At 36.4% G+C, this 27,783-nt stretch overlaps 1 protein-coding gene across 2 annotated transcripts in view; it reads left to right on the top strand.

The window, feature by feature from the left end:
• The window catches only part of Naaladl2 (N-acetylated alpha-linked acidic dipeptidase like 2), a 1,054,557-nt gene that overhangs the window by 982,617 nt on the left and 44,157 nt on the right, over positions 1-27,783 (top strand). For both annotated transcript variants that reach the window (XM_075950779.1, XM_075950778.1), the window contains one exon: positions 16,317-16,410. In XM_075950779.1, coding sequence (XP_075806894.1) covers positions 16,317-16,410 — 94 coding nt within the window. The remainder of the gene's footprint in view (positions 1-16,316; positions 16,411-27,783) is intronic.

Here is a 27,783-nt window from a genome sequence, read left to right as displayed (position 1 = left end):
AATTCCCAGCACCCACGGGCAGCTCACAACTGTCTGAAAATGCAGTTCCACAAGATCTGACACCTTCACACCAATGCACATAAAATAAAGTTAAATAAATCATTTTTTTAAAAAAAGAAATAAAGGCTGCCTATTCAGAGCTTGAACTGGGGAACTGGTCACGATAGTTTACTTTGGTAGAGATTCAAAGACAGATAAAATATTTTAAAAGCTTTTTAGGAAAAAGAAAATATATATACTTATTGGGCCCTAAAGATTTCAGAAAATCATGGGCAAGCTAAGTAGAAGTAGAGTATCTTAAGTAGATCGGAGAATTTATTTCTTCAGACTCGAACAAGGGCATGGAGATTCAACAAGCTATCAGCTAGTGTTTGAGTCTGTCCACTTTTTCTTGATAGCTGCATACGTTTAGGGTTTGCATTGTTGTTATTGTTCATAAATCAGAGTTCTATGTTTTATTTTTTAAAGTTTTAATTATCTATATGTATCTGTGTGGGGGTATGTGGATGTGGAGCCCAGAGGTGTTGGATGCGCTTGGAGATGGGCATACAGGCAGTTGTGAGCCTCCTGACTTGGGTACTGGGAACCCAACTGAGTCCTCTGCAAGAGCAACATACATGTGAAACGGCTGAGTCATATCTCTGGCCCCCAGAGTTCTACTTTAAAATAGGTTTGGTAATACTCTCTATTTGTATATTCTGTCTCTCACTACAGATGCACACCCCTTGCCTGCCCATATGTGCATGCAAACCAGAAGCTGACTTCATACACATTTACCCAGAAATGTCACAGCTTCCCTTAAAAGAATGCATTCATGGACACAGGATAAAAATGGCACCAAATGGCTAATTGGCTATGATTCCACCATGTTAATTGAGTCAAAGAAAATTAAAACCCATTAGCAGCACATAGTTCATTCTACAGGCAGTTTTAATATGGCCATCATGACTGTACTTGCTGCTAAAAGATAATAAAGTAATTCTTAAGTACAACTTTTATTGAAACATTTCTATTTGTCTTACATTTTTTTTCAAATGTATGATTAATGGCATTGTATCAGTTACCTTTTCTATTTAGGTAACAGTAGCTACTCATTTTCCTGTCGTTTTCTGTAAAACTGAATGAGTTTCACTTTTATTCTGTTTCCACTTTTAGAAACTAGATGAGGACAAGACTAATTTATCCAAATTTTAGCATCCTGAATAATGGACTTAGTCTGCCATGAGAACTAATGGATTCAGCTAAATATTTCAGAATCTCTAAACTCCAATGTTTATTTACAGTTTCCTCGGCAGTTCTTTTCCCTGAGAAAATAAATTATGAACAAGTCAAACATGCTGGTTCTAACATTTAGCCAGATAACAAATGATCTTATGAAACAGCACTAATGAAAAGAAATACAAGGCTAATCTTGCAATCTGTGCTAACGGTCATTTATAGAAGTCTGGAGCTAAAGTTTTGCTGTTCCCTCTGTGCAGATCGTAAACCTCTCAGAGGACAGTGTGATTCAAACATGAGAATCTGCCCATGTATCCTTAAAAGGAATTCTGACCCGGGAGTCTGCAGAGCTCACCTTAGGGTCTCTTTCAAAGTACATTCTCTTAAAAGTGTTGCTTTTACTTATGTTGCCAAGTCACTTAATCAAAGCATCTTTGAGCTGGCTGTGGTAGAGTCACTGTGTTTTGTGATGAACATGAAAGAAACTAAAACAGAATTGCTTCCCACAAAGTTAGAGCACAGCAACGCATACTTGAATAAAAATAAAAAGATTGCGGTATAGTAAAAATACCCAATGAATGTGACCTTTGCATTGCAGTCATAGCCCATTGTAAGACATATAATAGAACTTATTTCCAGCCTCTGGGAGGTTCTTATACATGCTATCAAAATGTTCCTAATTTTAGAACCAAACCTGTTAAGAATCCAGATATTCTTGGCGGTCAGAGAATGAGAAGCAGCAACCTTTCTGTCTCTTTCAGGTGATTACAATCCCCCTCGCAATATACCAACTATTTATGTGTTAGTGAGCCTAATATCAGAATAATTCCTCTGGGAGAGGATAGATTGAGTCGGAGTAGCAAAGCCTCATAACATGTTTTTAGCTCTGAGAAGAAATTCACCTAAGAAAGAAAGCTGAATGGAAAGTGATTGATCAGATAGTTGATCTATCTCATCACTGAATTGAGGCAGGAAATTCACTCACTTACTATTAAATACCTTCTGTTATGTAATTAATTTATCTTACCTGCTACTGAATAAATTATTCGAGTTACACTCAATTCCATCACCAAATAGTCTTTGAAAACATTCGAAAGCTTTCTTCCGTTAGAGAGCTCACAAGAGTTTAGAACCCCTGTCAGTGTGGACCAGCATTTTTGTCATTTCTTTCGTAAATAGCTTTACATAGAAAGCCCTCTTGAACTTTTCAAGCACCTAATCATGTAAGTGTTTTTTAAATAGAGGGAAATCTATTTTGGAGGTGACTCATTAAGCCTTAAGTACTAGCACTGTGATTCTAGAATACTTCAGGAGGTCCATCACACTCTGAAGATGTCCCTGATTTGTAATAGATCTGACAGGTGTCATTTTTCTATTAGCCTGAGGAGGAATTGAAGAGTCCCTTATAGATGGTGACTATGGTTCATTTTTAAGGGACTGTGCCTTTTCTTACTTGTTAAACTAAAATTTAAACTGTGACTTAAGTAAATCAACCTACATATATGCCCGTCTTTTCTCAGCATTGTAGACAAGGTAAGTTTTTTTTTTATTATTGTTAAGTGAGAACCCTTAAAACATACAAAGTTCAACATAAATTTACATACAGTGACCAGTGTGTTAGTTAGCTGATTTTTATCCATAAAGAATGTAAGTAAGTTGATCTGTTTATCACAAGAAGTATTTTTGCAAGGAAGACCAGGCTCCTTGGAAGTTATATTCTTCACTGTGAGAGGGAAAGATAAGGGAGAGCCTATCTTTTTACAACATTGTATTTACAAGAGAATACTTCGGTCACAGAGAAACCATTCTCCTTAAAGATGGCAATAGGCTTAATTAGCTCTTTAAAAGATAATTACAAACTATTAGTTCTTTATCTTTTTTAAGGTTTGTTGAATTTAACATTTTATTCCCATCTACACTAGCCTAGATCCTTGAAGAGACAGTATGGTATGCCCATTTTAGGCTATAATTAAAATTAGATATTTTGATAATTTCAAGGATTCCCAAACTTGCACACATTTCCTTTGTTTATTTAGACAGATATTTGTAAGTTAATACAGTTATAAAATCTGAATGTATTCTACAATCTTTCCTTCAGGTTGGGCCCTGTGGGGAAAGACTAGTTTCTGTATGATGAAACATGTGGAAGTTCCTATCTCTGGTAACATGAGAGCAAGAAAACAAGAACAGCCCCATCTCAGAAAGTTAAAGAGGATTCGTCATCATTTCTGAGGAGGAATGCTGCATCTTTTCTGTTGATAGATATTTACATTTTTATTAGTAGTATGCTTACAGTTGTTATGAGTTATATATTCATTCATTTTTAAACTATATCAGAAATTAGGATAAAAATAAAACTGTCTAAACTTGTCCTAAGTCAGGTGACTAGTGGGAAGTTCAGCCTGTAATCTAAACTCTGTTCCTGAACCAGAATCACATTACCTCATCCAACTTATCTTCTCATGAAGGAATGCAGTAGAAAGCTGTAAACAAGACCAAACCCTGAACTGAAATATCAGCAAAGGGCAGAATTGTGAATGTACTACAGAAAGTACAGTGACTAGGTACTTTCAGCTTAAATATAAATATTCATATACATGCATACATACACATATGTCTATTCTCACATATACATTGTCAAAAAGCTTTTGAACTCTAAATTTAGAGAATGAAAAAGCCTAGGGTGATAAATCACATTCTGTCCAACATGCAGGATCCAGAGAATGACTAGGAATATATGCATTATTCTAAAAGACAAATATAGTCTACTTGGTCCTAAAGTTTTTACTTGCTTGCTTAAATTATTTTGAGTTACAAGCATATGAAGGTGCAATATTTACCAAAATATTAGTGTTTTCTATTGTCAACTTAGGTCCCAGAATTCCAAGAAGCTATGCATTTTAAAATTTAAATGTTGACTAAAGGAAGTTCTAGAATAAATTAATATTTTAATACAGGTGTGGTGGTTTGAACAAATGTGGCCCCTATTTGGCTCATAGATTTGAATGCTTGTTCACCAAGAAGTGGCATTATTAGAAGGTGTGACCTTGTTGGAAGACATGAGTGCCCAGTGGACATTTCTTTCAGGTAGTTATATAATCATTTGAACATGAAAACATGGAATTTGGTTTGGAGCAATGGACCTGATAATTTTTTTTATTTTTATATATTTCTTGAAATGACAGTACTAAAAAGAATTATTTAGGAATTTATTCAGAGAAGTGTTACCACCTCAAACTAAATTATTTACAAATGAAACTGTAAAACAGTTAATAAGTAGCAGTTATAGTAGCTTAACACATCTTACTAATGGAGATATGTTTACCCAAGACCTCCCAAGGGATTGTTGGTTTTAGAAAAACACAAGCAATCCTATTCTTGACAAAGCTGGTAACAGCATATGATATTGTACTCTTTTGAGGCAAGTCTGGGATATGATGTGAATTATGCCTATGAGTATATTTTCTAGATGTTGCAGCCTACTTAGGGTATGAATTAGAGGAAGGAATTAATTTTGCTCACTATTTTACATAAATATATTGTTTTATCCATCATTTGTTTTTGAAATAGGAAGAGGCCTAAATGTGGCCTAGTGGTGATAAGACAGAAAAAGTAGGAAGGCATGTTCAAATTAAGTGTAAGACAAATAACTGAGAGATCTCACTTGCAGATCTGGAAAAAGGAGTCTAGACTCAAGAGACGAGACCTGTTTTCAAGGCATATCATATTTATATCCAGAGGAGAAGGGAGAAGGAGAATAAGAAGGAATAATAGATATTCTTTTAAACTCAATAGCACAACAATTGTTCCTTGTGGTTGATTTTATTATAAAACAGTTAAAAGTAGATTCAAAGAAGTAAGGTGTTCAAAAGCAACACTGTAAAGTAGTCAGATTGAAGATGGTAATCATGGATTTATACCAGAGTGAAACATGTTTTACCTAAGATGAGGAGATATTAGCACAAGTATGTGACAAGTATTATTTTATTTTAAATATGTTTTAGCTTATATGACTAGATTTTAATCTATTACATATCCATATGATATAAAATATACTAAATATGCATATGTGGTCAGATATGTATAGGTACTAGAAGATTAGTAAGAAGAAAGATACTTACACTCAGGTACGCACATGATACATGTGTATGTGCCTCTGTGTGTAATTTCAGGAATTTTTCAGAATATACACATATATTTAAGAGTTCGTATGTGTACATGTATGTATGAGCGTTCAAATTCAAGTATTTCAGTTATACACATATATATGTTTCTCAGATACATTTTTAAAACTTATTTTTATAGTTGCACTTGCTAAAAAGGCTTTACATATATGTACTTGATTAGGTAAAATTCTTATTCAGTTACTTTTTTATGTTCAATAATAAATGCAAAACAGAATTATTTTCAATGTTTTTGTGAATTCCTTTATAAATTCTACCCTGATGATGAATTTTAAAGTTTATGTCTAATATTTAAAGTCAATATTCACCATAATATGGATAAAGGCATTAATGTTTTTAAATTTGTATTTGCTTACCTCTAAAACAAAAATGTTCACTCTGTTTGAAACATGATAGAAAGATGAAAATCATTTTACAATATTCAGCAGCAATAATTACACTCAATATTATATGAATTATTTTAATTGGGCATGCTTGAAAATATATATGACTTTCTTGAAATAATAAGCATCTAAAGATGAGACTTGATTAGAAAATGCAATCTCTTCTACAGGTTCAACTAAATCAACTGAATTTTGATAATGGTGACTGATTAGAGAAATATTCATTGGTATCCTACTTTTAGTCATAATTCAAAGAAACTATTTTATCTTTTAAGAGTTTTAGGTGTAGTTTGCATAGTAATGGTTCAAATTTTAAATCTGTGTGGGAATTTTAGGAGTGATTTAATTGTGTATTAATCAGTTTGTGATTTAAGGTAGCTGGTGGATTTAAAGAATTTCTGTTTATACTCAATAAAAAAACATCTATGGTAGCAAGACTTGTAATTACAGACAAGTTTTAAAACTCACACTGTATGTAGAGATGAACTACCTCCTGTCATTCGTTGACTTTGACAGACTAAGTATATGCTATTTATCTGGGTTCTCTAATTTGTTTTTATCTTGTTTATATTGTATCCTGGGGAAAAAAAAAGTAGGGCAATTTTTTATAAGGAGAAATCAAGGATTATGGGGTAAAATGTTATCTACTTAGCTGTTGTCAAGGACACAAAGCTTTCACACTGTGAAAACAGAGGATGGTATTTACTTTTAAATCTATCCCCAGAGCAATTCCAGTGTGCATTTATTTTTGCTAGCGATGATATATAGTATAAAACATTACCCAAATGCCTTTCATTCTAGAGAAATATACATGCACAAAGGTATACCTCTTTAAAAGTTGCACTATTTATTTCCACCCAGAGAAGCTTATGATAAAATCTATTTGACATGACAATAAAGACTAGAACATATATTATGTAGACATGATCTGAATTTATAGAGACATGATAGGCTTTTGGTAGAATAAATATAAAAATGCATTATGCCTACATCAGAGGGTGCATGTAAATAAAAGGAGTTGTTATTTACTATTATAAAATTATCAAATTATAAATATGTAAAAGCTTGGCTGTAGCTATGACTCAGTGATAGTATGCATGCCTAGCATGCTTAAAGCACAGGCATCAACCTCAGAACACCAACAAAACACCAAAAAATATACAAACTATTGAAAGGTTTATCTTAAAAAGCTTATTTCTTCCATGCCAATTCAATGAAATTGACAAATTTCTATTTGTGTCATTAATTCAGATGGAAGTGTAACGGATACTCTTGTCTTTTCTGTAATATTCCCCAAGGGGACTGATTAAAGATTAAGCTGTAGACTACATTCCCTACTGAGGGAAAATCAGAATTTTGATGCAGGAACCTTAAAATAATAAAGGCAGGCAAATTTACAAAGAACTGTTAGGAAAGTAACCCTTTGGGGTTCCCAGAGAATCAGAATCAACTGAATTTTGAAGCATACAAAAGTCCAATGACAAAAATAAAGAAAAAACTCTAATGGTCTTGAATTCAGAAAAAAAAAAAAGGAGTCAATGATGCTACTTAGTTTACTAGCAGTCTCATAAGTAGACACATTTGCTCCTACTGTGCTTCCTTACATACCTAAGTCAATGTTTGCCTGTCTTGTACAAAGCTTAGCTCTATAACACTATGTTCAAAGTCACTATGCCAAGTGCTTTACCCATGAAGCTATCTTGGTGGCCCATCTTCAGTCTCTTTTCTTAGAACCATCCTCATGTAGTTATAGATGCACACAAACACATACAATACCTACAATGAATAGTTGAAATAGAACTACCCATATAAACATGAATAACATTTGATATGTACCTAGCATCTCAAAAATAAACTGTAAGAATTTTTAGTAATCATTATAGGGAAAGGTAAATATTGGAGACAACAATGAAATAATAAATCATAATGAGAAAATATTCTAAAATAATCATGTGTCTCTGAAAACAATATAAACAATGAAAATAAAAACGATTAAAAATTATATATGACATTTTATTATAATTATATTTTATATATGATACAATATAGTATTACCTGTAGATATTATATATAAGTGTATAATATAAATTTATGTATGTATATTCATGCATATATACATTTATTAAAATATTAAATCTGAAGAAATAATTCAGAAAAAATTGTAGCATTTATAAAAATAAAAGCATTAATAAGTAAGAACTGTATTACTTGGGCCATTTCACTTCAATTACCTTAAAAGGGTGATGATAGGTTCCTACCAGTTTCTGAAAATATAAGTGTGTGTGTGTGTTAGGGACTGCAGAGGCCAGAAAGCAGCATTGGATGTCCTGGAACTAGAGTTACAGGGAGTGGTGAACAGCAAGATTTGGGTGCTAGATATCAAAATCAGGTTCTCTGTAAAAGCAACAATGGTTCTTAAGTACTGAGCTATTTCCCCAGCTTTCTCAAATTTTGTTTTTGATATCAACTAACTAATCCGAGGATCTGAAAATTGCTAAGATGTCAAAGACTACTGAGAAAATGGAAGTCTACTCAAAATGTGTGAGTCAGGGTTCATCCTCTGATACTTGGCTGTGAGAGACAAGTTTCATATGAACCCTGAATAACTTTCTTACGGACAGGAGAATTTCAGTGAGTGTTCAGGTTGTCTCCAATAAGAGCTGCATAAGGAATTGGATTTGTCAGAGTTCTGTTAGCTCACTAACTTTCCTTCAGTTTCTAGAAAGTGGCCATATTCATGAGCTCTTTCGATGACTCAGCGTTAAGCCTCTCAATCATTTCATTACTCCTTGATAACCAACCATGAGCTGAAGCCTTCTAAGAGCATTATGACAACTGGAGATAGTGAAGTCTTAACAAGGCATAGCGGCTGGAGCATTAAATCCACACACTGTAGATCAAAGGCTGTTGGATTTTCAACAGGTTTTATTTGCATATCTTAAATGTTGCTGATGGTGGTAATGTAGGTTTGAGATATAGATTTTCAGAAAAGAAAAGCAGGGGCAAAGTATGCCTTTTCTTTCCAAGTGAAGCTTTTCTTTGGAGGCTTGGATAGAATGGTGAAAACTAGCTTCCTGGTAAGTTGTTACTGACCCTGTAGTGTCCCACTACAATCTTCCTGAGTTGTCAAGCCATGCAGTGTAGCTGATACGCACTTCTCCTCCCTTGAGATGACTGAAAGGACAGTCTTCATCTTCTGCTGAGCTGCCTTTTCTTCTGTAAAGGACTTCTCTGTCTACCAAAGGGAACTTCTTCAGCGCCTGAATCAGCCTTTGTATTCGTCCAATTCATTTACTAGAATGTTCTCAATCCTCCAGCCTCTCCGAGTGTTACCCTTTCGGTAAAGGCCAAAAGATGTGGAATTTCAAGCCAGTTTTGGGATGATTGCTCTCTGTAATAACGTATGTGTCCTTTTAGGTGGCAGTCATTTTTCCATTAGAGCTATTTCACAGTAATAACTGCTCTACCATTTTACTTCTAACCCAGATCTCTTGTGTGTAGATGTGTGAGTGTGTGTGTGTGTGTGTGTGTGTGTGTGTATGTGAGTGTGTGTACATCTGTATTTACATGCACCTGTGTATGTGGTATGGCAGGGGCATAGGTAGAGTTTTAAGGGCAACTTTGGGAGTTCATACTTGCTTTCTACTTTTTATAAGGCAAGGTCTCATCCTCATTATTCTTTCCAGTGTGCTACAAAATCTTTTCTAGCTAATGCAGGGTGATGTGGGAGTGCCATATATCAATCTGTTGATTTCATTGGTTAAGCAATAAAGAAACTGCTTTGGCCCTCATAGGTTAAAACATAGGTGGATGGAGTAAACAGAACAGAGTGCTGGGAGAAAGAAGCTGAGTCAGGAGTCGCCATGATTTTCCCACTCCAGGCAGATGCAGGTTAAGATCATTCCTGGTAAGCCAGCTCTTGGGCTACATAGATTATAAGAAATGGGCTAGTCCAGGTGCGAGAGTTAGCCGAGAAAAGGCTAGATATAATAGGCCAAGTGGTGTTCAAAAGAATACAGTTTCCGTGTAATTATTTCGGGGCATAAGCTAAGCTAGCCATGTGGGTGGCCTGGTGCCGGGGATGCAGCCCCGCCGCTCCTATTTCAACAGCAGGGGTTTTTAGGGATGTGTCTACCCCTAGTTTTGCTAAAAGAGCACTAAGATTTCTGATGTGAACTATTATTGGAGTTTTAACTTTAGTTCTAAATATTTGAGTTTAGGTGTTCATGTTTATGTGGCTTATTTTTTATTCTTATCTCTAGCACTAACCAGAACTCTTGAATTCTAGGACTGTTAGAATTGTTTTCTAAGATAAGTCTTGCATATGTGTCTGTAAGATAAAGTATTGAAACAGATTGCAGGATTGCCCTGCAATAAATAAATTGTTGAAATTATTGCCCTATCTCACGGGTTAATTGGTGAACAATACTAAGACCTCAAATTCTGTAACTGTTTAGTGAACAATAAAGATATATTTAAAAAAGCACAGTGCTGGTTCAGACTGTCTTTCTAAGCAACATATGAAACATAAAGGATATCTCCCCATAATGCCTGAGCATGGCAGTGCACTCAGTGTCTGCGGCTCCTTATTTACATGCATATACTTTAGATTCAACTGAACAATAGCATCTGCTTCCCAGAAAGTTGCTAGAGGAAACTTGTCATGAATATAATCACACATCAAAGATATAAAGCCTGTGTTTCTCTTTCACTATTTTTAAAATGTCAAGTCTCCCTCTGTGGGAAGCAGTCTACAGCAACATGTATTGCATTCAATGTCAGAAAGAAAAAAAATGCATTAGCAATGTAATAGCATAACTTCCAGGTCACATATATTTTGACCATTATTTAAATCGGAAGTCTTTGTAAGTAAAAGGAGTTTAGTTCAAAAGAAGAATATTTTTTCTTTACCACTCACTTATCATCCTTCCGCTCTAATGTTTCTACTGCAACTGTGATGAAAACATCATTATTTAATTATTATAACATTATTTCTAGAACAAAATTTTACCTCATATTCAAATGACCTTAAAACATTAGTGGCTTAATTTTTGGTGGCTCTCATTGAAAATATACAGAATGAAACAATTTTGTGAGCAACTTATATGAAAAAAGCAGCATTTATCAATAAATTCAATGTGATAGTATAGACTGCTACTTTGACAGGCTATAGCATCATCAGAGAGACAGGCCTCTGTATATGTCAATGAGTTTCTAGACTAGATTAGTGCTAGGAATGCTGGGAGGGATTATCTTTTTTTTTTTTTTTTTGATTTTTCGAGACAGGGTTTTGGTTCCAGTCCTGGAACTAGCTCTTGTAGACCAGGCTGGCCACGAACTCACAGAGATCCGCCTGCCTCTGCCTCCCGAATGCTGGGATTAAAGGCGTGCGCCACCACCGCCCGGCTGAGGGATTATCTTGATGAGGTAAATTGAAGTGGGAAGACCATTCTGACTGGGTGGCCTGGACTGAATCAGATGAAGAGTATGAGGGGAGCACCAGCATCCGTCTCTCTCTATGCCTCTTTACTGTGGATGCAATTTGTCCAGCCGCCTTTCAAGGTCCTGCAACCTGGACTCCCCCAACAATATGCACTGTACCCTCAATATGTGAAGAGAAATACATTCTTTCTTTCTTAAGTTACTTTTACGAGGCTTTTGTCTCAGCAGCATTTAAAATAATTAATAGAATAAAGGATTGCCTTTGAAAATGTTTAAATTCATTATTGTCAAAATGACATTTGTTTGGAGTCACAAACCAATACAGTCTTTATTCTTGATTAAAGAATTTTTATTATATTGTTAAAGAACCACACTATTTTGCATGCATTGATACTAGCATTGGTAAGCCATATATCAAAGCTTTGCATAGGAAGTCATTGTCACTTGCATTTCTGCATCTTGAATACTTGGCACATGTTGAGTTAGCATTTAAGAAGCTGATAAGTCGGTCCTATTTTGCTTCTGACATGTATAATTGATGGAGTGCTTGATGTAATAAAGACACAACAGCAATACCTCACCCCCTTCTGTTTGCCAAATCACATCTCCGCTGACTTGTGCAACTGCTGAGAACTTGACTTCTTTTAGTGGTAGTGGTGGGCATGGACAGCTATTTCTCCCAAACCATGACTTTTCTTTCACATTTTCAAGATATGTATGCTAAATAAAAAATAATTTAAAAATTAAATATTATAATCCTGTTAAGAAAGTCTGTATGGTGCCAAATATGTTTCAGCAAGTTTACTGTTTCCCCCCCTTTATCCCATGCCTAGGGTGGTGCTATCCTCACAGAGGTCTTCCACGAGGAAGCCTATCCTGATTCATGTAGTGAGCAAGGACCCCTCTAAACCTTTGCACGGTGCCTTGTGAAATGCTTTATTCTAAAATTATCGTCAATATTTATCTCCTTCCGCGAGCAACATTTTAGTAACCCAATGAATTTAACATAGTCCATCATATATCACTGATGCAGAATAAATGTTGACTTAATAATAGAAATATCATCTAGTAGCATGAATGGAGATTAATGGCTGATTACTTACAGACATCTGCATGGTAATTACATTACTTATTAAAACATTTCCCTGGGCCCTTTTCAAAGGTGCTAAAGTTGGAGTCCTAACTTTTACTTCTCAGGCACTGTCTTCCTTCTCTTTCCTCATTGTTCTCCCAGATTATTTGATTATCTAACAGCTTTGTAATCAACATTATTCCCTTTAATAATATTGAAGTAAAAACAATCTTTATTTTTCAGCCTCAAGGGGAACTGCTTGGATATTAATCACAAACATCAGCATTTTAGTGAAGGAGGAAATGTTTTGTTCTATAGTGTTCAATAACTCATTTTATCTCTTTAAAACACTCTTAATTCTATATTTAAGTTTTTTTCTTTTATTTTATTCTTTTTCTTCTAATCAGGGTTAAGATAGCCTTAAAGAAGGAGACGGGAGGGTCCTGGGATCATGTGTGGACTTGCCTGTGGGTGCATGTGTTCTATGTGTGGGTCTATGTGTGCTATGATACATATGTGGAGGGCAGAACACAGCTCTCAGAGTTCATTTCTCTGATTCCATCACAGGATCTGGAAATTAAGCTCAGGTTGGATCATCAGTTTTGCATAACAAGTGATTTTACCCCTGAACTGTCTTGTGGGTTTGAAGGCAGATTAGATCACGTTCTTCATCCTGTTTTCATTTAAATTACAGGAATATGTGTGTGCAGGGCTGCATGTGATGAGTAAAAGCACACATGAGTACAGTGGCCGAGGAGGCAAACAATGGCCTTAGATCTCTTGGGCTGGAGTTGCAGGTGGTTATAAATCACCTTGTGGGGGTTGAGAAGTTAGCCCCAGCCTTGGTGACAGCAGTTCATCTCTTAACCACTGAGTGGCACTACAACATCCCTGTGCCTAGTTAGTTGTTCTGTGGAATCTCAAATCTGCCCTCTACTAATGCTGTGTATGCACTGTCTAAATATATTTTATGTTGCTAATAGATATTCACAGTGTGCGAATTTATAAACAGTAGAAGTTTCTCAGCTCATAGCTTTGAAGGCTGAAAAGTCCAATAGCAAGGATTCACTGTCAGGTGAAGGACTCCATCCTGGGTGATAACTGAGTGGGCAGGAAGCTTGTGAGAGGACACAGAACACATATGCTTCAACACCCTTTTTTCAGTTAAGTATTCCTTTTTTGCCCCACCCCCCCGTAGCACCAAACATAACCCTAATTTCCTCCAAGTAGCCTTTTTGCATCTATATATGAGCTACAGATCCACACATGGACGATATGTCCAGACAATACCACATGGGGATCTAGGTGTCACCCCTGTCTAAGAGTTGAGGATCTGGCAAGTACCTGCCAATATTACAAGAAAATGATATATTTAAGTCAAAAAGAATATATATGTATTACAAATAGGAACATAGGCAGAGAGATTTAGAGCCTACTTTTAACTTATTACAAATAATGAAAAAGCCTTTGCAAGACTATTCCATAGACCTCAAGATACAATGAGATGGCATTGACATCAAAACATGCTTTGTGCTGTTGAAGGAGGCCACCTGTTGGTTCCTGGCAACTAGGTAGCTCAGACCCAAAATAATTACACAGAAACCATATTATTTAAATCAATGCTTGGCCCATTAGCTCTAGCTTCTTATTTGCTAACTCTTACATCTTAATTTAACCCATTACTTTAATTTAGGCATCACCACGAGGTCGTGGCCTACCAGCAAAGTTTCAACACATCTGTCTCCAGCAGCGGCTCCATGGCTTCTCTCTGACTCTGCCTCCTTTCTCCCAGCATTCCGTTTAGTTTTCCCCACCTTGCTCTGTTCTCCTATATCTCTGCTATAGGCCCAAAGCTGTTCCTTTATTAACCAATGGTATCACAGCATACCGAGGGGAATCTCCCATCACTGTGCAGTGATGTGAGAAGTTTGCATGACCTTTGTGAGATTTGGTTTCGTTATCTAGTATACAAACATAGAGACACCTGCTCTGCTGAGCCATGGTGAGTAGGAATTGGTGCAAGCACTTCTGAGCAGCATCTGGCTCCAGAAGTTTCTTGATAAATTTTGATCGTCGGTGTTAGCTCTTACCATTACTTTTAATGCTTTCTCGGTGTGTGTCCTGACAGTCATCGGAATGTCTATTAACATCTCTACTGTCAGCTGCTACAGGTTTCCTTATAATGAAGTATAGTATGCAGGATTAAAACCTGAGCCTCACATAAGCATCAGGGATATTTGCCCTCTTCTGTTTGAGGAAGGCTGTTCTGCAGCACAGCTCACCTCCCCTTACAGGGGCACTTAGCATACAACTCTCCCTTTTGCCTAGGAAGCCACAAAAGAAAGTGGTTTAGCATCTGCCATGGCCCATGTGCCTTCAACGTCCAACTCTTTGTTGCCAAATTCTTTTCTAAAGAAGTAGTAGGATGGCTGGCATATATTCCAGCTGTTGGTGCGCCAAATGAACTCTTTAAAAGCAGAACAAAACAGTGTTTTCTAACAGCAGTCACCTGTCTCCTCCCCTCCCCTTTCATTGGAAAATCTTTTGTAAAGTCTAGCTTCCTGACACCAAAAGCGTCAACGAAGCCTGTCGGTTCTGTATTTCCTATTATCCAGTGCAGATTGGAGAAATAAACCTCCCCATTTCCTAATAATTCTTACATTTTTATTTAACAAATAATTTATTTCCAAATATCGGTGTTCAGAGCATGATTTGGACAGGGAGGTGGAGTGAAAGGGCGACTCCTAGAAACCTGTTGCAGGCAATGTTTTTCTTCCTAAAGCACAATGTGATCAGGCAGCTCCCCAGGGAATTTACAGCAGATATGCTGGCGATCAAACGCCACAAAGACATTTTGGCCATTGGGGAAAAATCCATTGCTACATTGGGAGTAAAATACCTCAAAGAAATAACAGCATCTCTACTCTTCATTTCTCAGAAACATGTTTTTTTGTTTGTTTGTTTCTAAGGCTGGACAGACAAGATTAAATTGCACTCTTATCATGAAATGAATTGTGTGAACAATAGGGAAATATGTTTTTAAGTTATATAGAATTTGGTGCTTCTTGAATATACAGATCTGGATCTCTAAACTCCTGTCTACCTGGATTGTTGTGTCTGAGACGGTTTCTGCCTTGACTCAAGTTACCGCTCTGCTCTTCATGTGTAGGGTTTCCACACTATTCACAACACCTAGAACAATTATAGCACCAACACAGTCCTGTTTCCCTAGGAGCTTGGATTCAGGTTCATAAGAGGGACATACAGATGTAGGCATGGCATTTGCTGGTACTCTTAAGGTTCTGAGACAGCTGTGTCATTGCAGATGACTAGCAGAATGTGACCAGCATGTGCCACTTTTGTGTGGCACATGGATCAGTTTTCAAATACAGCTTTACGGTGGAGTGAGGGGTATGTGCATAAAAAAGTCTCAGCATGCCCTTGGGGATGCCATTTAGATTTATTTTGAATTCAAATTAAGGTATGTTCTGGAAATACACACACACACACACACACACACACACACACACATCATTGCTGATAAATTTCAGAAGTATCACTAAGAATAACATTAAGCATTAAGAAAGGCATACCCAAGGGACTAAAGAAATATATCAGATTGATTATATATTGAATGAAATACAGAAATGGGTAACTGTGTCTGGAGTTTTTCTTAGTTCAGTAACCAGATGCTGTTTTAAGTTATTTTTCTATTATATTTGATCCTTTTTGAATATAAAGAATTGTCTTAAATGCTAACTTCTTGATATTGTAGCTCATGATGGAATGAGTCATTGTATCCTTTTACCATCCTATGACATGAGAAAGGTATCTAGAGCTTTTTGTCTTTAAAGAAATATAAACTCAAAAAAAATGTGAGGAAAGGATTTTTCAAAATTAAATTTGTGTCTTCTTATTATTACTCTGGGCGTGGAATAAAATGTGAAATAACCAATAAATTAAAAGTGACAGGCTTAACTATTGAATACTACAAATTCTTTTTTTTTTTCATTTCAGCTCTCAGGAGAAGTAATTTTACAAATTGCCAGTGAACCTGTTCTGCCCTTCAGTGCCCTTGATATAGCCCTAGGAGTTCAAAACAGCCTTAGAGGTAAGTATTCTTTAAATGTTTATAATTTTGATGAGTGAAAAAGTTTTCAAATACTTTGAACAAGGACTAAATAAAGTATCCAGTGTCTTAAAAATTATAACAATGATTTGGCTGTGTTCCTCTGAGGGGAAAATGAGAACAGTTGAAAAATGTTTAAGCCACCCTGCAGTCAGAAACGAGAGAGACCTTCGTGTGACAGAAGGCAGTGTGTCACAGATTGGAGGAGTTTGACTGCTCTCGTTGGTCACACAGATTTGAATCTCAAGTCAGAGATTCTGTAACTATCCACAGATTCACTGTGACTAGCCGTTCAGGAATCCGACTTTTCCCATCATTGGACACAAGATGAAATCCGAAGTTCCTCCTTTGGGACTGGTTCCTGTGGGATGTAGTTCCTGTTCTTGGCTCACGTCAAAGGCAGCAGTGAGACAGCCGGAGAGTCAATTCCATAGTTTCCATCTCAGCCCCTCGCATATAAACATCTGCAGCACTCAGAACCTCACCTGCCAATTAAGCTCTTTCTCAGCTTCCTTAACTAAAAATAAAGGGGGAGACTGTGATTAAGGTTGTCATTAATCTGAGTAACATATTCTGTTAGCACATCTTTAAGGAGCCGGGGATAGAAAACTACTCCATTGGAAAGAAAACCGGTGTTTTAGCTGCAGTGTTTAAAGTGTCCCTTGACCACAGAGCAACATCCAAAGATTTATAGTAACTTGGAATTGAAAACATTTTTTTTAAGTTGAAGCCACTCTTCCTTAAACAATTATCCAAGTTTATCTATTTGTTATCTGCTGACTATTACACTGGATGACAATGGCTTTGCCAGCTCTTTTACCTGCTCTTGTTGATCTCTGTAGCTCTCCTCTTCTGTGCTTCCACGGGCTCCCCTCACTCCGAGGTTGCCATGGCTACTTGTGCCACTCTGTCACCACGTTACATTTGCTATTTCGAGAATATCTGGAGCTCAGAATCAGGGTAGTGAATCACGTGGCACTTTGCAAAATAACCATAGAGCAGGTACAGAAAATAAATAGTTCTGTGAATAATAACCTTTTCATAAATATTTTATTTTTTTTTAAAAAAAATCTTTTCCATTTGTTCTAGAGGCTGTTTTTCTTTCTTTTTTAGCATCTGAAATTTATCCTCTATAAAATTCTGTTGGTCTGGAAGATCGTACTTTAAACTTCCAGAGAACAAAAGAAGAGGCTTTTTACATTATGACATCCTTGTCTGTCTGTAAAGTATCATGCATGAGACACTTGAAAATACCAACATTGTCTAATAGGATTATAAAAAATTCTGCAAAATTGCCTATGATCAATGCCTGTGCAAGAAAGAAAAGTAGAATTAAATTTGAAAAGGTTAAAGAAATTAAGGAAGTAAAAACATAAGTATTAACAAAATGATTTTAAATCAGGGACATTTGCTGCTTGATTTTTTAAATAATTGAGTTTATTTTTAAATACCATCAAGTAAGCATAGTAGTTTATTATTATAACAACTACTAACATTTTTATAATGCAGAGCGCTTCTAGGGCTCAAAAAGATCTATTATTCATGGTGAGAGTTATATTATTATTCCAGTTTTGATGGGCAGTTAAAGACCCCTTTCAATTTAAGCCCCATCTTTCTCTCAAGAGAAATAACATGTTACAAATCATTTTTCATGAAACCCTGTTGGACTTCACATGATCTCCTAAAATGATTTAATAACTATGTTAAAAATTCACTGAATATATATGGCATGATTACCTCAAATAAAAAAAAATAGAGGGGGCATGAGGGGAAGACATACCAGTTTTGTTACATGCTGCTCAAACCTCAAAAGAACCCTGAGGGCCAGGCATTAAATACACGTTGAAAAATTTATGTGATCTCCACAAAAACAGCTTAGAACAATGGTATATGTACAAACAGCTTAGAACAATGATGTGTGCTAAAACAGCTTAGAACAATGCTGTGCGAGAGCAGCTTAGAACAATGCTGTGTGGGAGCAGCTTAGGACAATGCTGTGTGTGAGAGCAGCTTAGAACAATGGTGTGTGAGAGCAGCTTAGAACAATGCTGTGTGAGAGCAGCTTAGGACAATGCTGTGTGCAAGAGCAGCTTAGAACAATGCTGTGCGAGAGCAGCTTAGGACAATACTGTGTGAGAGCAGCTTAGAACAGAGATGTATGCAAGAGCAGTTAGGAACAATACTGTGTGAGAGCAGCTTAGGACAATGGCGTGTGCAAAAGCATCGTTAGAAGGACTTAAAAGAGAATGGACAGATAGGAACCAACCAAGTATATCTGATAATAGTCAGGTGAAGAAGTTTGGCATATTTTTGTTTTGATGATGATAGTGTTGTGAGGAGGCAAAATTTGATCACAAAGGAAAGAATGAATAACTGGCTTGATTTTTCTTGAGAAGGAGATGCCTTTAGTTTCAGGTCTTTGCTATGATAAAGACAGGTGTTGGCTCATTTGCGACACATTAACAAAAGTTGCAGACTAGATAAACAGGAAGGATTTATAGCTCATAGTGTTTAGGGCCGAGAACCTCAAGATTCAAGCCCAGCATTTTCAGTCTCTGCATCCTGGTGCCCAGAGGCTGATGGTTTTCTCTAATCTCACAAGACAGGGAAGGGTGAGAGGTATTTGGGTCTCTTACATGAGAGTGTTTGTCTCATCCGCTAGCCATTTCACAAAGTCCAGACTGACTAATGCAATTCATCTGGGGGTTAGGATGACAGGATATTAACATCAAGAGAGGAAAGCATCTAGAACAAAGTGGGAGTAGAAAAATTAGTCCCTAAAGTATGAAGAAAGAAAGATATAGAACGCGGTAGATGGTAAGTGTGCATGCATGAACAGCTTGTATATAATGGTTCTGTTGGACTTCTCCATATTCGGTCCATGGTTCACATCGATGAGGACGACTAACGAGGTTGAAGTGTGGGCATGTAAGGTCTTCTCAAGTCTCTCTATTAATAAAGAATAAAGTAATTGTGTAGGGACAACGAGAAAGAGAGGAAAGTGTGACAATTTCTTAGAGACCCTAGAATGTGTAACTTAATAACTATATATTGTAAATGTGATAATTCAGCATAATTATACAATTTTATACCTTCAGATGGAGACACAGTACTGAATGAGAACAATTATTCCCTAGCATGCTGGTTAATCTCTTACAGCAAAACTGAGGCAGATACCTTTATTTCATCTAAATAATCTGTATACAAGAGCCTTCTGTAATGGTGATTCAGAAAAATGCAGTATAATACTTACTTTTTTTTTATAAAGAATAGATATTCTTGACGAAGTTTGAAGGTTGGAAAGGTATGACTTAATGCTAACAACTTTATGATCTTAGTCAATCCTGGTGCTTCAGTTTGTGCTTTGGGAATCTGCATCCCTAAAGCCTAGGGTGCTTCTTTGCTCCCAGCATGTAGGAGATAACACTGAAAAGGTATCCTCACTGCTCTGAGAGGTACCTCAGATGATTCTTAGTTTCCTTTTTAGGACAAAGTATCAAGAAGATTACAGAGACTATCATTTTCTTCCATTTCATTAACTGAGAACTAAGTTGTCAAAAATAAGCAAGAATTAATTCAGATTTATGATTGTTCAGATTGGGAAGTGATTTAGAAATCTTTTTTTCTCTCCCGGGCCTAGTCACAGACAAGACATGGCAGACAACATAATCCAGACGTTAGCAGGTAGAGAAGCAATTAAATTAGAGCAGCGCCAGGCTTAGGTTATAGCAAGAAGACGAATCACTCATCAGGTCAGTGAGATGTCTCAGGAGAAAGATGCTGAGAGCCTGAGCGCTGCCCTTCACGCAGATCCTGTGGGGTGCATTATTCTGAAAGCATCCCTTCTCCATAAAGAAACTAGAACTTTTCCTGGACCTTACATGTAGCCAAAGCTAGTAATACACTTTGAGGTCACTTAAGACATAAGACTGCTATCCTCCTGTCTACTCAGCTGTTTAACCTACCTTCAAGAAAACAACTAAGCTTCTTGCTTTAAATTTTCTATGTAATCAACTTTTACAGGCTAATAATACATAACTTAAATTATATGCTTTTCCATGCCCCTGGAAAGCAATACATGAGTATATGTATTAATGTGTACTGAAAACTATTTGTAAGAAAAAAAATGTGTTTAATAAGTTAATATCCACCATAAATGTTGGACACAACGTTTGCATCTTGTTTGATAAACAATCTTTGTGGTACTCTGTTTTCTGGATCATTTGCAGTCAGTGACTTCATCTCTTGTAACTCTGTTAAAGATTGCTGTACAGTACTCTACTCAAGTTGATTCTTTGTGTGCTGTTCAGAAAATGAGAGCCAAGCTCTTTGTTATAGACACACAGACAGAGCCAGGGAGAAATGTATTAACAAGATAGCATCCACATAGGCATAGCTTCATTCTATGACAGAAAACACCAGAATAGAAACAAGCAACAAGAAATCTGCCCTTGCTCTTGGTTAAATGGTATCAAATATTTTATTATTTTTTTTCTAACTCCAGTGCTGACACATTCTTGGCAAAACCACCACAATACTCACATATAGAAGAAAGCTGACTCCCACACGTTGTCTTGTGACTTCCATACATGCACCATGGCACATGAGCACACACACAAAATAAATAAATGTGTAAAAATGAAAACACTCTACATGTGGCCCAAGTTATTAACAACCCTCTCTAATTAGAAACAAGCCACGATAGCAAGAAAAATCATGACTAAGATATGGAACCTTGGTTATTCTGTGGGGATTTATTTCCTTTTGAGATCAAATACTGCTGTCTAAATGAAGCCGTTTTCATGTGATCCTAAGGTTTATGTGGGCTCAGGCAGGAATGCCTGCCTTCTTACTGTTTTCTTAGGCTGCCTTTTCTACAGGTGAAGAACTTTGCCTTTCACGCTTAGTGATTTTCATTGTTTTATGTCTCATGGTAAACTCTTTGGGTACTGCCATGTTCCTTTAATTCAGAGATTAGATTTTAGAGTTACCCATATTAAAATCTCAGTGACAGGAAAATAAAATGTAGCAAACATAAGTTTAAAATTCTTTTAATACCTTGTGTCTAAATATTTGTTCAAAGAGCTGCAGTTTGTAGTCTTCAACATAGGCTTTTTCCCCCTTTTGATATTTTAGTCATCCTAACTTAAAATGATGAAATATTCTCTGCTTTCTAACCTGCATGAACCTGTTCAGTGACTATCATATTGGCTATAACTGTGTTTCCAATACACATTATTTCAAGGTGCTAATGTATAAACACGACAATGATGTCAATATTTAAGTGATTGATTTTGTCAACAATGCTAAACACTCCACTGTACTAAACAGTTTAGTGTGTTAAATGAAACACACATTTTTGCTGCTTAATACAAGCTTAAATTGCTGATTTATTTCTTACTTTGTTATGACAGTCAGCAGTGATTAGTCTCAAGTTCTAAATTATAGTAAAGGAAAAGAAAGGTGACCTTCAAGGCTGAGCGATAAAATACGGTTTCTCTTGACTGCCAGCAGCGCGAGGACTAAGGTCTCTGAAACCCAATTGCATTTTCAGTACTGTAATTTTTACCTCTTGACAATTGGCCATCTTGTTTATTTATGATACTAGTTTATGGTCACAGCCAACCATTCTCCACTGTTCCCACAAGCACTAGAAAGAGGGATCATTTACTAGTGAATAATTTGATTGAGTTGATTTATTGCATCTTTCTTGAAAGCGTGTTTTGACTGAGTGACCTTGGCTCTTAATATTTGGTCAATAACAAAAAAGGAAAAATGAATATATTTATCCATTGCTTGGGGAGATGGAGTGGAAATAGTGGCTTATAAGGTAAATGATACACTTCAGATGTACTTCTGTGTGTTTTTGATGCATGTGTGTGCATGCAGGTGCACATGTGTACACATTAAGAGACCAAAAGACAAGACTTGCTGCTCTTCCTTTGTCCTCAAGTGATGCGTGTCTTTTAAGGCAGGGTCTTTCAGTATCCTGAACTGAGCAACTAGTTTAAGATGGGTGCCAGTTAGCCCAGGATCTGCCCTCCTCTGACTCCACAAAGGTGGAATTCTAAGCCTGTGCCAACACCTTTAGCTTTTCATGCGGATGCTAGGGATTGCTCTCAATTGGTCATGATTCTAAGGCAAGCCCTTTAACGACTTATATATTTTCCTCAGACTCCTTAGATGGACTTTTGATAAAAGAAACGTCAAGTCTGAAAGATTCTCTTAGAAAGTGATAACACTAGATTGTTGGAGTAGAGTAGGCATTAAGGTAACAAAAAGTAAAGCAAGCTTATAGTTTGGGAACCTGCAAACACACTAGAGAATGGGAAACTAATAATCTCACTCAGTTAGTTTCTCATCTTTGCTATATTTTAGCAATAAAATACTACTTTACAATAATCAATGACTATAGAGTTGTTATATTTATTTTTTTTTACTTTCCAGAAGTCTGAATGTTAATTATTAAAAGTCATTGTAAAAATTGCATGAGTTCAAATAAGGAGAAGTATTTTCCATTTGATCTGGCTATGTACATATTTATTTAGTGTAAGCCAGAATTAGTAGGAAATATAATTTTGAACACTGTGGCTAGTTGCCACCTTTGGATTGTCTCAATAAATTTAAATACTGTTGGAAGCTTTCCCCTGTTCTTTGAATAACTGACAATGCTAATTTGATGGGACCTTTTTTGTTCTTATTAGCTTTGACAGTTTATTGATGTCATTTGCTACATTTGGAAGGAGGGCAGAATTTTCAAGGTGATGGTGCAGAGGCCAGGATTTAGAGTACTGTTATATTTGTAGCTTAAATTTTTAAATGTCACAAGCAATTGAAACCCATATAATGTGTTAATTTTCTTCCTGAGTAATATAAAGTGAATTTCCCAGTTGGCAAAATAAAATTATATGCTGAAAAAAATTGCATGATTCTTGTTCTAAGCCCAACTGTCTCCATCTTGCTTTTAATTACCACCAGTGTCAACTCTGCACTAGCTGCCACATGGGGAGCCCTCTCCCTGCTCACCTCCTTCTGTGAACTCCCCTTGAAGTTCAAGGCCATCTAAATTCCAGTGATTCCAAAAACAAATTTTACTTTCCTTCCATGCATTTTGACAGTGCTAGATCTCCAGTTCTGTTCATAATAAGAATGTCTGAAAACACCTTCTTCATGTGCTAAGTATTTCACAGAACATTTCTCCAGTCTCTCTCAGGAAACCAAAAGGGTTGAAAAATATTTCTAAAAATAGATTTTTGCCTCGATCCTCACCTTATTTACATATTAATTCTAACTAGATGACACATTATTGATCAGCACCCAAACCATTGAAATATTTGAGAAAGCATGGGTGGAAAAACAGACTCTAACCTATTTTTATGATGTTGGTGTTGGTCTGTCAAGGTAGAGTTTTCTTCCCCACGGTATTTCTTTGAAACGACTGATTCTGCTTGTTTTTCAAATAATGCTCCTTATTTGATATTCTATGTTCACGCTTCTCTTCCTATTTTTTGGAATCATGTGCTTACTTTTGTTCATCTCTTGTTGCACAATTTACTGTCAGTCACTCATCTCCCTTTGAGAGGACCCCTTTCTTCCCCAAGGTCCCATTGGATGTGTTTCCTCTGCTTTGGACTGCAGTTCAGAATGAACAGTTCAGTGACAGCAGTCTGATGCCCACCTCTTATTTTCCTTACACTCCTACTATAATAACTTATAATGTTAAGAAATTTTCAGAATGTATCATTAACATAAAATCCCATGCTTATGAAGTAACAAAATCTCAATCTATTACTCTATATATTTTGAATCAATGGTTAGTTTCAATAGTGTTTTGATCATTTTGTTGGTTTAGTTGCTTTGCCTAGCCTGTCTGTTCAAGGCTCTGGGTTTGTTTTCCAGCAACAAACTCATAAATAATTCTTAACTTCACTTGTAATAGAATCTAAAGATATGCCCTCATGTTCAGCAATTTTACTGAAAACTTGTTTTTTTTTCATTTTTTGAATTAGCCAATGTAAAATTAAACTCACATATACCCTTAAATATACAGCTTCAAATTTCTGCCTGAGGTCAATAATGATAAGAATGTGTAGTACATGAATATATACAGTTCACTTCAGAAAGCTTTGGGGGCTGAATAGGCACCTCAGTGGCTAAGAGTACTAAAGCTCCTGCAAAGGACCCAGGTTCAATTTCCAGAAGCCACATAATAGCTCAAAATTGTCTGTATCTCAAGTTCTAGGGAATCTATTATCCTATGCTAGGCTCCATTGGCTCCTGGGAATTCCGTGTTACACATACTTATATGCGAGCAAAATATTCATATTCATAAAAATAAATGTATCCTTTAAAAAGAACAGAAAGCTTTAGCTCTCTTTCCCAAAGCTGTCAATAGTCAGATCTATACCTCCCTGCACAGTGGCAGCATCCGTGAGTTACATATTGAGTTCATGGTTCATATTCTATACCAGGCAGGCAGGGATGGGAGCAGAATTCGCTTCATGTAGTGTTAGGAGATTAGTTACTTTCCTTCTGTGATAAAATATTATCACTAAAGCAAGTTGTAGAAGAAAGAGTTATTTTGGCTTTAGGGTCTAGAAGAAGAGAGAAGTCCAGATTGGTGGGGAGGCATGGCAACAGGAAGTCAGAGGACAAATCTGAGAGACACTTCTTCAACAGCAAAAACAAGGCAGAGAGAATGAACTAGATGTGGGCAGACTGAATTCTCGATGTCCATTCCCAGAGGAATGCTACCTACAGTAGGACTCCATCTCCTTAAGACTTCACCACCTGAAATAGCATGGCTAATTGGGCACCAATCTTTTAAATACGTGAACCAATGGGGAAATTTCTCATTTAGATCTATGCAAAGTAAAACTCCATGCATACTCCATGTACTGTTGGGGAAAGAGCATTCCTGTAGCTTTGGGGACATAGACCATTCCATTTACTTGTGGACTCAGAGCTCCTCGTATACAGTGGTGTGGGGAGTCATTACCCAACAAACACTCTATTCAGGAGTCCTAAAGTACTCTTGAATGAAGTTTACCCTGGTTTCATGGACTATTAGATAACTTATGCATTCAAGAATAAAATGTTAGGTGATGGTGGCACATGCCTTTAATTCCAGCACTTGAGAGGCAGAGACAGGCAGATCTCTGTGAGTTCAAGGCTGGCCTGGTCTACAAGAGTGAGTTCCATGGCTGTCTTCAAAGATACAGAGAAACTCTGTCTTGAAAAACAAACAAGAATATAATACTAAAGTATTTTTTAAAAAGTGGCCAGTGTCTAATCCTTCTCAAAATATCCTTTTATCGTCTTTCCTAAGAGGATCCTGCATGCATTCATTTGTTCATAGTTACTCGTGATCTTCTTTATCAATTTTCTTTAAATTTATATATTTTGATATCCACTGTAAAATCAAGTCTGACTTCTCTGCGCATTATTCTTGATTTAGCTCCCACACATCTTTCTTTACCTGAGTGCTATTTAAGGAACCAGCTGAGATGATACATTGTGGTTTCTACCAAAGAAGACAGCATGAAGAATAGAAAATGTAGTATAATAAAGAACTGTTGCTCCATTGGCTGACATCATATTGGCAATATATTTTCTTTTCTTTAATGGTGATATGATATTTTTAAGGCTGACATTAAGTAGCTTATGTCTTCTTCCAAATAATCTCAGTTATGCTTTCAACCAGTGTATTATACCAATCACGTCGTCCTTTTTGTGTTGTTTTACATCAGAGAGGTCTAAGCAGCAATTGTGTATCTGTTAGTGCCTTTAAAACTGTGATAAGCTCATGGATACAGCAGTGGTTTCTGAGAAATGTTAGCAAATAAAAAAGGCTGTGATTGTATTATGGAAAAATGCAATATTTGAGTACAACTGATATATTTCCTACATAATTTAAAAGGAAATGGTGTGGAATTTTTAAAACTACAGTTGCAAAACAGAGCCAAATCATACATAAGTGCAAATAAGTTAATATCTAAAACTTTTTGGACTATGAAATGAAGAAGAATGCTAAAAAGAAATCCCACACTAGCAGCTCATAACTGAATATAATAAAGGGTTATTTATTTAGGGGTAGACTCACAGATCACAATCCTCTGCATGAATAAGGAACAGGAACCGAATCATGCCACTGGAAGAGAAGCCAGAAACATGGTTTACATTGATATGTATATTATAAGAGGCCATGCCCAAGTGGCCAGGTAACTTAAATTCTACTAGTGGTAGCAATTCCCACAGCACCTCCCTTTTTGTTTAAATAAGGAGTTTTAAGCCTAATACAAAATTTTCTAAGGTATCCTGTGAAGGTAAAATAATGGCTAAGTTCCAACAATATTGTTTGGTATAATTGCAAATTGTCTCTGAGTATTCTGTAGGGTTTTTCTGAGGTTCCTATTTGGAGTTCTGGCTAGAACACTGTTAAAAAGTGCACCATTTCTGCTAACCAAGTTGAAACCATCTTGAGTAGCTGGTACCCAAAACAGATCTTATAGTAACACTATCAGCATCATGACATCATATCAACCAGGTGGAGTTGTTGTGGGGCCCCATCTTCTTCCAGGAAACTTCAAAGATTACTGCAGGAAAATTCATTGTTCATTGTGGAAAACTTAAATATTATTTATACAGACATATATTCAATGAATGGCACAATAGAGACAAAATAGGTGTGAAAAGAGTAAATTGTTTTTCTAAATTCTTTCTTCCTCTTATCCCATACCATGGCTCCTGACATGAGACAGAAACTCTGAATTTTTAATTTAACAGCATGCTTTAATGTATAGAAGGAAGGAGTCATTGTCCACTCCAAAACCAGCTCTCTCTCTCTCTCTCTCTCTCTCTCTCTCTCTCTCTCTGTGTGTGTGTGTGTGTGTGTATGTGTGTGTGTGTGTGTGTAAATGTTTATGTTTTGATCACCTGTCCTTATAAGTTATATTCCTTTTTTGATGATCTTTATTGGATAGTTACTTTTCCTCTGTCAGCATCCAAACATCCAGGGTCTCTTGAATTTTTGAAGATGTGTATTTTCCTGTAAAGACAAGACCATAACCATGCCCCAACCCTATATGTTTTCCTTACCACCTGTATGGTTGTCACCCCTGTGGATGAGCCATAATTTCTCTTTCTCAAGAAATTTCTTTTTAAAACTGAATCCTATTAATTTTGATGGTATTCATAATTTTTCTTCTCCTGTTGAAACAAGAGCAAAACCACTCCCCCAATGTAACACATCTCCTGGCTTCCATTATGAGGTCAACACATCTTTGGAATACACTGGCTGATTTAATTCAGAAGACTTTTCTATTTTAAAATGTCTCTCTGCTGCTGTTGTCCCAT

The sequence above is a fragment of the Microtus pennsylvanicus genome, chromosome 16 (genome assembly GCF_037038515.1).
Source record: "Microtus pennsylvanicus isolate mMicPen1 chromosome 16, mMicPen1.hap1, whole genome shotgun sequence".
NCBI classification, from domain to species: Eukaryota; Metazoa; Chordata; class Mammalia; order Rodentia; family Cricetidae; genus Microtus; species Microtus pennsylvanicus.
This window is presented reverse-complemented; position numbering and strand designations above follow the sequence as displayed.